The sequence below is a fragment of the Chlamydotis macqueenii genome, chromosome Z (assembly GCF_036417535.1).
Source record: "Chlamydotis macqueenii isolate bChlMac1 chromosome Z, bChlMac1.mat, whole genome shotgun sequence".
In the NCBI taxonomy this organism is placed as follows: domain Eukaryota; kingdom Metazoa; phylum Chordata; class Aves; order Otidiformes; family Otididae; genus Chlamydotis; species Chlamydotis macqueenii.
The window spans coordinates 75,094,287-75,107,895 of NC_141593.1; the positions used below are offsets into that span (position 1 = coordinate 75,094,287).

At 39.5% G+C, this 13,609-nt stretch overlaps 1 protein-coding gene across 3 annotated transcripts in view; it reads left to right on the forward strand.

The window, feature by feature from the left end:
• Nucleotides 1-9: 9 nt before the first annotated feature.
• The window catches only part of MSH3 (mutS homolog 3), a 118,128-nt gene continuing 104,528 nt past the window's right edge, over nt 10-13,609 (forward strand). The window contains exons 1-8 of one of the 3 annotated variants that reach the window (XM_086769896.1): nt 12-206; nt 1,993-2,116; nt 3,135-3,358; nt 6,672-6,884; nt 8,188-8,304; nt 9,056-9,173; nt 10,484-10,629; nt 11,682-11,848. In XM_086769896.1, the coding sequence (XP_086626022.1) occupies nt 78-206; nt 1,993-2,116; nt 3,135-3,358; nt 6,672-6,884; nt 8,188-8,304; nt 9,056-9,173; nt 10,484-10,629; nt 11,682-11,848 (1,238 nt within the window). In that variant the 5' untranslated portion in view covers nt 12-77. Of the gene's footprint in view, nt 207-948; nt 1,183-1,992; nt 2,117-3,134; nt 3,359-6,671; nt 6,885-8,187; nt 8,305-9,055; nt 9,174-10,483; nt 10,630-11,681; nt 11,849-13,609 lie in introns of those variants that run through there. The other 2 variants (XM_086769897.1, XM_086769898.1) reach the window with 2 other exon arrangements.

Genomic DNA, 13,609 nt, shown 5'->3' on the forward strand with positions numbered 1-13,609 from the left:
CCCCGCGCCCGCCGTCGCATCCGGCGAGGGAGGTGTTGCCGGTGCTCCGCGGCCTCGGCCCGGGCTCCGCTATCGCCATGCCGCGGGGGCGGCGGCGGGATCGCGGCGGCGGCAGCGGCAGCGGCAGCGGGGGGCAGCAGCTGGTGTTGAGCAGGTTCTTCGGCGCGGCGGGGAGCGGCGGGGAGCAGGCTGCCGCCCGGCAGACGGTGCGCCCGGGGCGGTGTTTGGGGCGCAGGGTGCTGGGCCGGGACGCAGCGGCCCCTGCGGGAACCCTGGTGGTGGTGGCCGAGGGCCCCGGGGCCTGTCTGTTACCCCGTGGCGGTGAGGGACGGCCGCAGCTGGCCGCGGCCCTGCAGCACGGAGAGCCCCTGCAGCAGGGCCTTCCAGTTAACAGCGCCTGCTGTAGCATCTTTGCCTCTGGTAACAGAGGACAGCCGTACCTAGTCTGTCGGGAAACAGCCAGGACGTGCCTGTTTTGTAGGAGCTGCAGCTTGGCATGGGTACGGTGAGCTTGGCAAAGCCGACCTGCCGGTTTGTGTCGTGGGGGCTTCGCTGCCTTCCGGTAGCGTTGGACCTTCTGGCACGGGTTCTGCCACCTGGCGTGCGATGGCTTGAGCTCGTGGTCCAGATCATGTAGCTCAGACCGCTCTTGGTCTGCTGTTTGTGCAAGGCCAAGAGAGCCTGCAGTGGTCCAGCAGCCTCTCCATGTCACACTGGGAAAAAAATGCCATCTCTCAGCAACTGGGTTCCGTTCTGAGTTTATGTATATTTTCCAGTTTCCCTGCAGTTAATATTTCTAGCCCTTTCTGGCCCTGGAAAGGTGTATGCTTTTTTCACTTCTGTCTCATGTCAACCTTTTTTTGTTATCTTTAGTCGAAATATATTTTGAAATGTGTGGTTGCTGCTTTCTGTCAACACAGAAATGACGCTTCCTAATTAGCGTTAATCTGGTGGTATATAACAGTGGACTTGGAAGGGAAACTCTTTGCCACTTGTGGGCTGTGCCTATGGGTATGATATGTAGTCATTATGGGCTTAATTCCTGAGGGTGGAAGTCCTGCTTTTGTTGTAATGAAACTGAATTTCCGCAGTACTACGGTTAAACCATCTGAGATTACCACATGAAATGTGGATGCCGGCTGCTAAAAGCACCTATTGTGTGTTTTCCTGCAAAGTAAAATGGTAGTATGTTTATACGTTGTTGCAGTTGCAAGTTACTTCTTTGTATTTGGTCATACTTCCTGCATTCTGTCAAACTGAATAAACGATGAACATAGATTGATGAATTTTCTGTTTACGAAGTGTTAAAAGTGCATGTGCCAAAAGTAGCAGTAGTTGAAAGTACTGTATTCTGTAAAAACCCAGGATGATGCTAACTAGGTGTTTACAGATAGTTCAGGAAAATCTTTTAAGTCTGGATTAACACTTCCAGGGTAGTGTGGAGAAGATACTCTTCCATCATCGGGATATAGGCCATAGGAAGTAGTGGCTCTTGGAGGCAAATAGCTGGTATCTGGCAAGAAGAGGGCTCTGAACTGTGGGAGTGAGGATTTGCAGAAGGGAGCTCATTCAGACACAAGGTGGTGGCTTGTGGTATGATGAGTCTGTTAAATGCTGGTTCAGCTCTCTGCCACAGAGGTAGCTCCAAGCTGACTTTTGAAGTCATGGTAGCTGCAGGTGTTTATTTTCTAGCCCAACAGCCCACTTGTTCACAGAATGCACCATTTCTCTACCTCTTATAGCCTTGAATGTTAAAAGAACTGTTTCATAAACAAAAAATGTAAATAGATGTCATAGTTTAGCCACACCGTTGCCCCCCCCAGCTCACTAAATAAAACCCGAACGTTAGGTAAAATAGAGATTTAATGTATGGTAAATTAATTTTGCATTTGGCATTACCTCTTTATGAAATCCTTCAGTGCATTGTTGTCTTTCATAGAGGCTGGCAAACAGATAAAGTAACTGAACTTCTTTGTTTAATTTATGTTTCAGGCTTCTGAATTTGGCACAAAAAGGAGAACATCAACTGAAAGCATTGAACCCTGTGAAAAGAAGACCAAGACACGACAAGTTACTCTAGAAGACATCTGTAACCCACTGAAGAGTCACGATAAAAGTGAGTTGACTCTAAACAAACCTTCAAGCATTTATATCCAATAAATATTGGATGTAAAATATCCAAGGTAAAAAAAATTGTTGTGGATGCTTTAGGGACTGTTTCCTGAGTGTAAGATACGTCTCTGAAGAGCCATTATAACATACTGACTATACTGTTAAAACACCTTTCTGTGTCTCTGGAGCTAGGTATTTGAGCCTTGAATTACTCTGCAAATCCCCTTCCCCTGACTCAGCTTTAACAGGTTGTTCAGCCAGTGAAGTCCAGATGCCCAGGCAGAAATGCTGCAACTTCCCTTTCTGTGTTGGTTTAACAGTCTGTCTTTTAGACTCAGGCTGAAGCATGACTGATACTTGAGAGCTCTGTGGAGTCTGGCCTGTGACTGGGATACCTAAAGGCTACCTCAGAGTAACTAGTTCTCATGCAGTGCTCTTAACTGTGAAACTGCAGCCACTTGATTACATTGAAATTGCCTGTGCTCCATCTAGCTTTGAACCAAGAATTTAACAAATTAGTGATGCTAGTGGAAAACAGATCAGTGAATATAAAGTTCATTACACTTATGCATCATTGGAAAGAATTAACCTCTAATTTTTTTAAAGGGGGAATTATGTTAAGTTTTGCGGGTATGGTGGCTTGAAGTATCGTTAAGACACCATCAACTAGTAATACTGTCTGCTTAAAATCTACTGAAAAAATACCACTCATCTCCCAGTATTCTTGGTTCATTTTGTGGCTTTGCAGTTATCAGTCCAGAAAACAGTTGTGCTGCTCTTCCTGTGTATGAAGAAGCATGCAAGTGAGAAGTATTGATTTTCCAGGGAAGTTAACCAAGCTGATTACATGCACAATTCTGTCAGGCTGGCAGAAATACTGCAGTGGGAGAGGAGAAGGAGTGTAGGAAAGGGAGAGACAGAGCAAAATGATTGCATTCTCTTCTTACTGGTGTCATTCTAATAGATGTTCTGTTTTAGAATATAAGTTGCTAATATGTTTTTGTTGTGTGTTTTTACTGAAGAAGAGCCTCAGAAGTATGAAAAGCCCCGTATATGTTTGCAAACTCTGGACAGACTGAGAGAATTCTGCAGTGATTCAGACCAGCAGTGTAACAGAGTCCGAGAGGATACTTTTCGGGAGAAAGAATCTCCGATTTTGGAAAAATGTCCGAATATTATTGGGAGAAGTTCAGAACTGAAAAACTCTCTTCAGTCTTGGGATGATAGCCCAAAGGTTGCTCAGAAGGTACGTAGAGCTTTGGTCTGGTGCTGTGTAGATTACTTTTTATGGTTAAAAAAGCAAGCTTTGTCACCAGATTCCTTCTGTATTTTTTGTATTCTGTCATGAAGTAGTGCAGCAGTACCCAATGTTTTTGTACAGATGTTTTCCTGAAACTCTGAGCATAGTGAGCAGAATGCCTCTTACAGTTCTTCAGTGATAAAACTGAAAAAAACCAGTAATGAGAGAGCAGAAACACTGTCAGTGTGTCTTGTGGTTGTGAAGGAACCCGTAATATTGTAATGACAAGTGTTCAGTGTGGTCCTTTGCTCAGCTTTCTTTCAGTTTGATCAGTTTTGATATGGGCTGCAAAATTCCTAACATATTGCAAAAATATGATTTAAAATTGTTACTGAGAGGTAGCTTAATCCAGTTGCTAATAAATGTTAACTACTAAAGGTATCACTGTTTTGTTCATCTGCAGAAGGAAAGGGTAGCTCCCATGAAAAATTATCATTACGATGCCTAGGATACATGTTGATAAGAGTGCAGTACTACCTTGCTTCTTCTTCTACTATGGGGCTAATTGACGTTAGTTAATTGATTGGATTTTGGGCTCACCTTGCTCAGTTTGAAGTATTGAGGTTCTGAAAGGTATCTCCTGTCTTAATGTAGTGTCGTTGCGTTGGGACTCAACTTCTCTTTAACAATGCTTTACATCTGGCTTTTTGAAGGAAGGAGGTTGTTTGAAAGGTTGTGGAGTTGATTTGACCTTCCTTGTCTGAAGGTCGTGACCTTAAACTAGAGTGTCTGGGTTGTGTGAACATGAGATCAAAATAAGAAAAGTGGAGTGAACAGCTTGTAGCAAGAGATTTCTGTTGCGATAAGGGAATGAGATTATGTAGGTGCAGTCAGTTGGAGATCACAGAAAACTGATTCCTTCTCTGTCCCTGTTTTTCAAACCCTTATCTGCTAAAACTTACTGATTTCTAACCCTTTGTCCATCCAGTTACATTGACACCAGATGCTGCACCTGCTGGTCTCATCTATAAATTATATTTCAGTATGTCTCACAGATGTTTGAGAACCAATTCTAGATGGTGAAATTATAAAATATGTTTTACATATGCACACAGGTGAAACGTGCATGGGGAGTGTTTTTTTTCTTTTATCTTAGTGACTTTCTCTTCAGTGAAGCTGGAGACAGCATGCTCCTGGTATAGGTTGTCAGTTAAAAATGTGCGTGTTACAGCAACGGCGGTAGAAATGTGTGTTTGGTGAGCAAAGGCTTGTGCAACTCTCCCTCCACCAAGTTGTGGGCCTAAGATGGTTGTTTCTGCAGAATTCAGCTTTCTCTTTATCTTTGAACAGATGTGTTTGTTAATCTTCCATGTGTCAGCTGGTGCAGGATTTGTACCTTCCTATTCCAAAGCTGATTTCCAGTGCACTAACACTGGTGTGCTTTCTATAGCAGTACTCGCGCTGAATATTCGTATAGTTAGGCGCTTGTTGCGAAACAGCACTTGAGTCCAGTTTATCTCAGACTGTCTCTAAGGTTATGACAGCTGTTAACTCTCTCTTCCTAGATCTCAAGGAAGGTCAGCTTTAGCTATGTGCAGAGGGGCTCTGCAAGCAAGATGTTTACAAAGTAAAAGGAAAGAGCAATATTTTTTTTTTCTCAATGTAGTCGGTATGTAGTGAGGACTCATGAGCACTACTATCGTCTTTCTCTGTAAGACACCTACTGAGTCTGTGCTGGCCAGGCAGTCAGGTGGGGAAGGACTAGTCTATCTTCCTTGGAAAGGCTTATCTTAGAGGTTTGTGTCTTGCTTTTTTTCTTGGAGTTATAACCTTTTTATGTGAGTAATTTTCTTCTAAATTCCCAAAGCTGCTAACTTGCTACTGTCTCAAGAGTTCAGCTTCCATGTGTATTTTTACTTCTTTTACTTTCTTTCATGACCTTACTTCACATACTTTGTCACAATTTTCTCTGTAAAATGAGATGAGGTGATGTTGCTGGGCTGGCACAAACCTTGGATTGAGCACTGAATCCTTGGGCTGAGGATTTTGCAGTAGAGACATCTAAGCCACGGCGGTCATCTGAGTTCTAGGCATGATGCAGCCTTGTTTGTGTTGGGCCATGTTGTCTGCTTGTCAAACGGTTCCTCCCTTGACTGTGTGTGATTCTGTGGATTTTGCAATTCTCAATTAACAATACAGCTAAGTGTTCTTCCATTGTTTTCTGACTGGATTCTTTGTACATTCCCATAACCCAAAGTGTATGATTTGTACTGTCTTTTTGTGTCTTCTGAGTTACCATTGCTTCTAAACAGTCTGTTGACTTTATTCCTTGTAATCTAGATGGGACAGCTGTTAGAAGTTTACTGGATTTATTCGCAGATACAGAAATTCACAGAACAACCTTATCAATCATGTTTTGTATAGCCCTAGGCTTTAAAAACCTATGGAGAGTGTTGTCTTTGTCTTTTTTGTTTGTTTGCTTGTTGGTTTTTTTTAATGAATTCTATCAGTACTTGATATTGTGATGTAAGTGAAGCTTACTTGCTGTAAGTAAAGCACACCTTGTCAGTGTTGTTCGCTGGACTTCTAAAAGAATGAATCCGTCACCCTGCTTACAATACAGAACAGCTTGTAGAGCTACCTTGGCTAGCATAGGCTACATAATGTCCTTGTAAATTATAAACCGCAGAGAGAGTGGACTCAAAGCCTTAACTGTTAAAGGTTTTAGAAACTGTAATATAGATTTTCTGTATTTAAGAATAAATTATTTTAGAAGATTTGCTGAACTTACGTAGGAAGGAGAGAGTGGAGAAGAAATACGGTTTTGGTGCTTGAGAGAGTGAACTGAGACTCATATTGAATTGGTTTATTTCTTGATTTACTGTGGATTTTGGGAAGATCATTAATCTCTCTGCGCAGCAGTTTATTTATTGTCTGTAAATTAGAGTGGTAATTAATCCTAAATTTTGTATCTGGCCAGTTTAGACTGCCCAGTCCATGCAGCCTGCGTGTCTATTGATCTGTGTTTTGAGAGCTCATGATACAATGGGGATCTGATTTCAGCTGAGATGTCTAAGGACTGCTGTAAAGCCAGTCAACTGATCGATACAAAATCTTTGACTTTCATTACTTTTGAATTCCTTTTAATTCCAAATAAACTGTATTCTCTATATTCTGCTTTAACAGTTTTACTGCAGTTCTTGGGGCTGTTTACTGCGCAAACCATCTTTAGCTCTATGGTCGCTGTGAGTCAAGGTCTACAGAGGCAATTGATTTATTTGATGGTTTCTAACTATACTTTTCCACCTTTTACTTACAGGAGGAGTTACGCTGTGATCTCAGTCAGTTTTCTGCATCTCTTAAGTCTTATGAAAATACTCAAAATATTTCAGATACAAGTCTTAATAAGAGAACCAAAAGCATTTACACTCCGCTAGAACTTCAATTCATAGAAATGAAGAAACAGTATAAAGATGCTGTTTTATGTGTGGAATGTGGATACAAATATCGCTTCTTTGGAGAAGATGCAGAGGTAATTTTTACCAAGGTTATGGAAGGATACTTGTATCATGTTATTGTTGTACCAGGTCTGACCATTTCCAGAAAGGAAGTTTTTTGGGGCATAAATTTTGTGGATTTTTTAAATTCTTGAAATCAAGGTGAAAACTCTTTGCAGACTTAAATTGAGTACTATCCATTATGCATACAGTTTTTACCAAAATAACATTTATTATTTTGTAATCATATGGTAGTGCTTGCTGTCCGGTGTACGGAGAACTTAAGAATAATTACTTGTCAGAGTTAAAGTTGAAACACTTTCGGAGATTAATACTGTATCACGGCCCAAAAATCTACTAGGAGAATTTCAGTTTGGAAGACAGTGGAGCAAGTGGTGTAAAAGTAGATGAATATAGCTGCTACATCCTGGGTGCAGAGAACATCTTGAATACATGTTCAGATGCAGCACCTACACATGCCAGATCTGTAGGAACTGGAAAGTACTTTGCAACAAACATTTTTTTTTGAAGTGACAGTATATAAATGGTTCATAATAAGCTTTTTCATGATCTGTCCCAAAAATCATTGCTACCAATTTAACCTTTCATCTGTGCTATTTCCACGCTTGAGACCAGTGAGAAACTTTGCTTGGTTACTGGGAATTAATTTTCCTGATTGGCTTTGTACTGCGTAATTTGTCTACTTGTTTGCTGGTGCACTCATAGTCCTGAAATAGAAATAGACTGTTGAGGTACACAGTTCAGTGTTTGACTGCAGTTCTGCTTAAGACTGCTTTCCCTGATCAGTGAACTCCTACCTTTTGCTAAGGGGTGGAAAAGCAAATGCAAATCATACCTTAGACTGTCACATTCTAACAAGTGATGTTACTGTGTTTCTGTGAAGTATTTAGTTTTCACTGCTGTTTGATACTGATTTTTCAGTATTTTAATTATCAGCTAGCTTAATAGCATCTTTATAAACACAATTAAAATAACTCCATTCTTTCAGCATTTTTGGTGTTCTCAAAATTATTTGACCCTTTATTGAGCTGTGTTGCATAATCTGTTAGTGTTCTGTAGGTGTTTTACCTCGTGGTGGTAAAGATCAAGGTGCAGTGCAGTAATCTAACGTATGAAGTCTGTGATACTGAATCCCTTGTTTGTGACAACATGCTGGGGCAGGAAGGTGGAGTGGCCCAGTTCTCTGGTCTTTCTCCTGTAATGTTTTTGTTTTGACAGCGGACTTTTAATTGTAATTGTGCATCAGTGTTGTCATAGAGATGAGCTCCTGTATTGCATTTTGAACTGTTGGCTGACTCTTCTTCTTGTACTTTGCAGATTGCAGCTAAAGAACTGAACATTTATTGTCATCAGGATCATAACTTTATGACTGCCAGTATACCGAGTCACAGGCTGTTTGTCCATGTGCGGCGACTTGTAGCAAAAGGATATAAGGTTATCCCTGGCTTTTGTTAGATGATGTTGAGTACAGAATATCACTGAAAGAACTTGCACTTAATTATACGAGAGTCTCACTTCAGCTGAGAAGTAGGAAACTCATTATCACCTGTTTTTGCAATTAAAATGGCTAACTTTCCTTTGGTTCAATTTCTTTATTCTGATGAGTGTAATGAAATTTAAGTAGATTCAGACTTCCTCTGTTTTACAGAAAAGTACCTTAATGTTTTCTAGAACAGTTCTAGAACAATTATTTATCTCAGTTTTTATCAAGCCTTTGTGTTTGATAAATTTATATATCCACTCTCTCTTTCATTCTTCCTTACATCCTTATTTTTCTCATCCCAGCTCATTTTTTTCCCTCTTTTCCCTGCTGTTGTTGATCCCTGTAATTCTGTGGTTTTCTGTTTGTACCTCTTTTTTTTTTTTTTTTTCCTGATTATGAGAAAAGGACTTGTTGAATTTAAATTGATTGTGACAACCATTCACTGGCAAGTGTTGAACCCTAGCTAAATTGTTTCAAGATTGGACAAGAAGCACAGGAGTGGAAGTTGAGAGGGCAGTTTGAAGTGGGTAGAGCATAAAGAAAAGCAGTGCGCTATAGTCTCATTAGTAGAATTGATGCTAGATTCTGCCCATCCTGCTCAGCTTTAATGATACACTTGCTGTTTGCACATTTTAAAAGATCACATTTATAAAAGAAAAAAAGAAATCATTTATTATTTGTTTCTTGTCTGTATGCCTATAGGTTGGAGTAATAAAACAAATGGAAACTGCGGCACTGAAGGCTGCTGGAGAAAACAAAAGCTCTCTCTTCAGCCGGAAACTGACCGCTCTCTACACAAAGTCTACGCTTATTGGAGAAGATATCCTTTTCAAATAAATTTGGTTTCACCCTCTGATCTTGGGTGCATGAGAGGCCATAATTCTAGTATTATCACCTAGGTTGAACACAAGTCGCTAGTGACTGACATAAGAGTGGCAGCAGGAAATAAAGCTCCTTTAATTTTATGTTGTAAAACATTGTGCTGGCTTTATAAAGAATTTAGTCTCTTCAGGGCTTTAGGTATGTTGTGAAACAGCAGAGCTTGTGGTTACTGTAGTTGCTTTCTGAAGTCAGAGAGTGGACTTCCCAAGTCTGTAGTGTTCTGTAGATCTTTTCTTCAACTAGGTACTTCACAGGAGTGAGAATGCATAGCAGTAGTGTTTCAGAAGAGTGTGAAGTAAGAATTGACTGTTTGGTGTCAACAGTTTTCTTTAAGTGACAAGAAGGTGATTAAATCAATGGACTATTAAAAATCTAGCTAGGTAATTAAGTCCTGACTGTTGTAACAAAGAAGATGCAAAAATGAGGTAGAGACGGCTTTTGACCAGTGAAGTTGTTGTCTTAATTTCCTTCTAGTTTTTGTTTTCCTGTCTCTCGCCTTATCTACTTCATATTGTTTTTCTTTAATTTCTCAAACTAGTACTTACGAGATACCAAGAGCTAAAAAGATTGTTAGATTAATGCCTGTGAGGTTGCACTTAAGGAGTAGATCATGGCAGCAGATAAGAGCCCTGAGATTTTTTTTTTAAAACTTCTAGTGTACTTACAGACTCTCTTGTAATTGTTGGCAAAATCAATGAAAGCAGACTCAGCAGTATGACCCAACCTGGTCGATAGATAGACAGCAAGTTTTCAATGCAACTAACCTAGTACTCCTGCTAAGATGTAGACTTCTGTGTAACGCAGGGTATTGCCTGCTTTTCAGTTGCTGCATACCTGTTGCATTTAGTTTTTTCTGTTAGGTGCATGTGGTTTGTGGACACAAAGTCAAAATGACAAGGTGGAGCAGCCCACGTGCAGAATCAGCTGCTGGTTTAACTTTTGACATAGCTATTCTTGTTTGGATGGGGAGACCCACAGACGTAGCCAAAGATGGCCTTTGCATGGAATGATGAAATCTGTGCATTGTGTAACTGCCCATCCTGTGAAGACAGTTACTGGCTTCAGTCTTCCTGCTGACAGTCATCTGAAGTTCACTAAAATCTTAGTAGGAGTCAAACTAATAAAAGTCAAATAGACCTTTAGTCTAGAAGGCCCAGTACAAAATCTAGTTGAGAAAGACTTAGATCTAGAAGGACTTGTGAATAATGCACCAAAATCTGTGTACTATTGTTTTTTAACATTTGTTACATGTGAACCCTTTGCTGAAGCTCGATGATTCTGTAGATGTTGAAGAGGTAACAACAGATGTCCCTGATAACTACCTCCTCTGTATCTGTGAAAACGGAGAAAACTTAAAAGACAGGAAGAAAGGTGATACTCTTATAGGCATTATGGTGAGTTAGTTTCACAGGGGAATCAATATTGAAGGGTTCATGTGGGGTTTTTTGGAGGATTGTTTTGCTGGGGTTTTCTGAGACGTGGGTGGTTACCTTCTTAAATTCGTGATTGTTTTGTCTTTTAGATTTTTGGGGGGTTTAGGTTTTTTGTAACAGTGTGCACTTCAGGTATGATATCATGTGTGTGTGAATTGTGATGGCATTGAATTTGAAAACTACAGAAAAGGTCTGGAGCTGACAGTTGAATATTCCTGATACTATTTTTGCTGCCATATCACTTGAAAACATAGCTGAGTTTTAACTAAATACAGGGAAATAATTAGTTCAGATGCTTGACTAACTTTGAAGTTTACACATTTTTAGGGTCAGTCTTTTAAAGCTTGTGAGCACTTTTTTCCTCTACAGAATACTGTTCTTTAGATGAAGAGACTACGCTTTTTTACTCTTTACACTTCAGATTTGTGTTTTTTTTTTTTTAATAATGAAGCTTAAAACCAGGATTGTTTAACTGACAAAATACAGTGATAACTGAAGCCCAGTCTGCTGTTAGTTCATGAATTTAGAAGTATCTTAATTATGCTTGTATTTGAATGTCACACTGCAGCTGGGAGGGAACAACAAAAGCATGTGGTAGGATGACAGTTAGTTTGCAGGCTGAATTGCATGTACCTTCCGTAGGTTTCCAATTATATAGATTTGCCTGCTAATAAAAGTTGAGCAGTGATGAAGTGATGATAACAAGAGCACATTCACAGTTTTAAAGATTGTAATTGTTTACCAAGATCACCAAAATTGTGGTGATCTTTTGCATTTATTACCATGTTGTGGATTTGAAAACATAATTATATTTTTTAATCTGCTGGTTTCACTAAGCTTGTGGATGCTGTGTATAGTTTTGTGCTATACACCGTAAATTTTCTTTCTGGGTTAACAATTTGAGTCACTGAAACACTCCCTGAAAACTTAAATATTCAATGCATGTATTTGTGTGTGTGTGTACATATATATATATATTTTTTTTTTTTTTTTTTTTTTTTTTAATTTGACAGGCAATCCAACCAACTACTGGAGAAGTAATTTTTGACAGTTTTCGGGACTGTGCGTCTCGCTTAGAATTAGAGAGTCGGGTTTTGCGCCTGCAGCCAGTTGAAATAATACTTCCATCTACCTTGTCAGACCAATCTGAAAAGCTCATCAACAGTATAACCTCCATGAGGTATGTTCTATGGGGATTTTGTTAATCTTTTTTGCCTTTCTTTTGATTATAGCATAATTTTTGATAAGAGTTTAGATCCAGAAGCAAGCATGGATGTGTAGTTCTGTAAAGGCCTGTTAGAGAATGGCTGTAGTTTGCTGCTGGGTTGAAATTTCAAATGCCACTGAGTTCTGGGCACTCATTCTTAAATTTTATTTAGCCTGAAATTCATGATTCCTATCTCAAGCCTATGAAAGATTTGTGTGTCTAAACACTTGTTGTTTTCATTTAGATCATCTTGCTCCCACACTCCAAATCGTGTGATCTTTTGGGTTTATATCAGAGCTCATGCACTTGCCTTTGGGATCTGAAAGTGGTCTTATGTGGCTGTTTTTCTTGTTTGTCATGGTCTTATGATCTCTAAAATGCGTGAAACTTTTAATACAGATAGGTGTAGAAAACCTTTACAACTGATATTTCATTCTGTTTGTCCTACTACACTATCTTGAACTTGGGTACAGACTTGGAAGTATTGTGACTGATCGTGTATTTATATTTTGAGTTCTCTTTGTATTTCAAGAGTAAATTCATTTCATGTTTTCTGTAATAGTTTTGCTGTGGAATAAAGACAGAATAGGATGTAATTTTTGTAGGATGACAGATGAAGGATAAAGTAATCCTCTGAATGTATGTGATGAATTTGCAAAATCTTGCAGGTGCAATTTTTCTGAGAAAATAGTGAGTTTTCTTTTTTTTTTTTCCTTTTTCTTTTGTCTTTCTTTAGCTTAAGTTTTGTTAACACACAAAGAAAAATGAATGTATTACATAGGTCAAGTTTTTTATTGAGGGAAAGATACAAATATCATCAACATCCCATATTGTAAATATAGACAAATGCATCTCAGTCACATGGAGAGTAGCCATCTGACAGAAAGTCAACTCTGTACCTTGGCTACTTCGTTAAACTCTGCCCGAGTCATCATCTCGTCTCTTTCTCTAATGCTTCAGGTGGCTGAGCTGCTTAATCAGCCTGGTCCACAAGCATTCCTTTCCCCAACTGCCAGTGTAATCCTTCTTTGTCCCCTTTTATGAAGAAAAACCAAAAAAAGTTCACATGAACTGGTGGGTAGGCGTTCTCATCAGGAAAAGCTGATTTTGTGGTACATTATAGGAACCTGCACAGATGTTGCTGTATTGAGCTATCAAGCTTTCAAGGGCATGTGTGTATGAGAGGAGGGACTGAAACAGTCTGATTTGTTGTTAGGCATCTTAAGAAAACGTGGCTTGTGAAAGTGCTGTCTTTGTCATCATTCGGTGATGTTGTGATGCTTATGCTTGTAGTGAAGTGTGCTCTTGTCGTACTTGGCTCTTCTGTTCCCACAGCTCATGTATGGACTGCAAAGCCATAAGGAGTTGAAAAGGTCAAGTCTGATTAGATAGTAGATAGTACTAAGCAAGCAATATCAATATATTTCCTTGCAAAAAAAAAAAAACAAACAGACCTTTTCAAGTTGCCAATAGATGTACTTTTTTGCCTTGCTAATCCTTTTACTTTGATAACTTTCTCCTTTGCAAATCAGTTCTATAGGAGTATACCCAAAATATTTCTAAATATACCATGGTGAAGATTAGCAATTCTTATTTTTGTTTGGTTGGTTTGTTATTTTGTTGCTGGTGTTGTGTACTGACAGTTTTATAGAAGCCAGAGGAAGGTAAAATGATGTAATAAACTGAAAAAGCAAGTACATTTTTCAGAAACAAGTATTTTACTTGTGCAGTAGG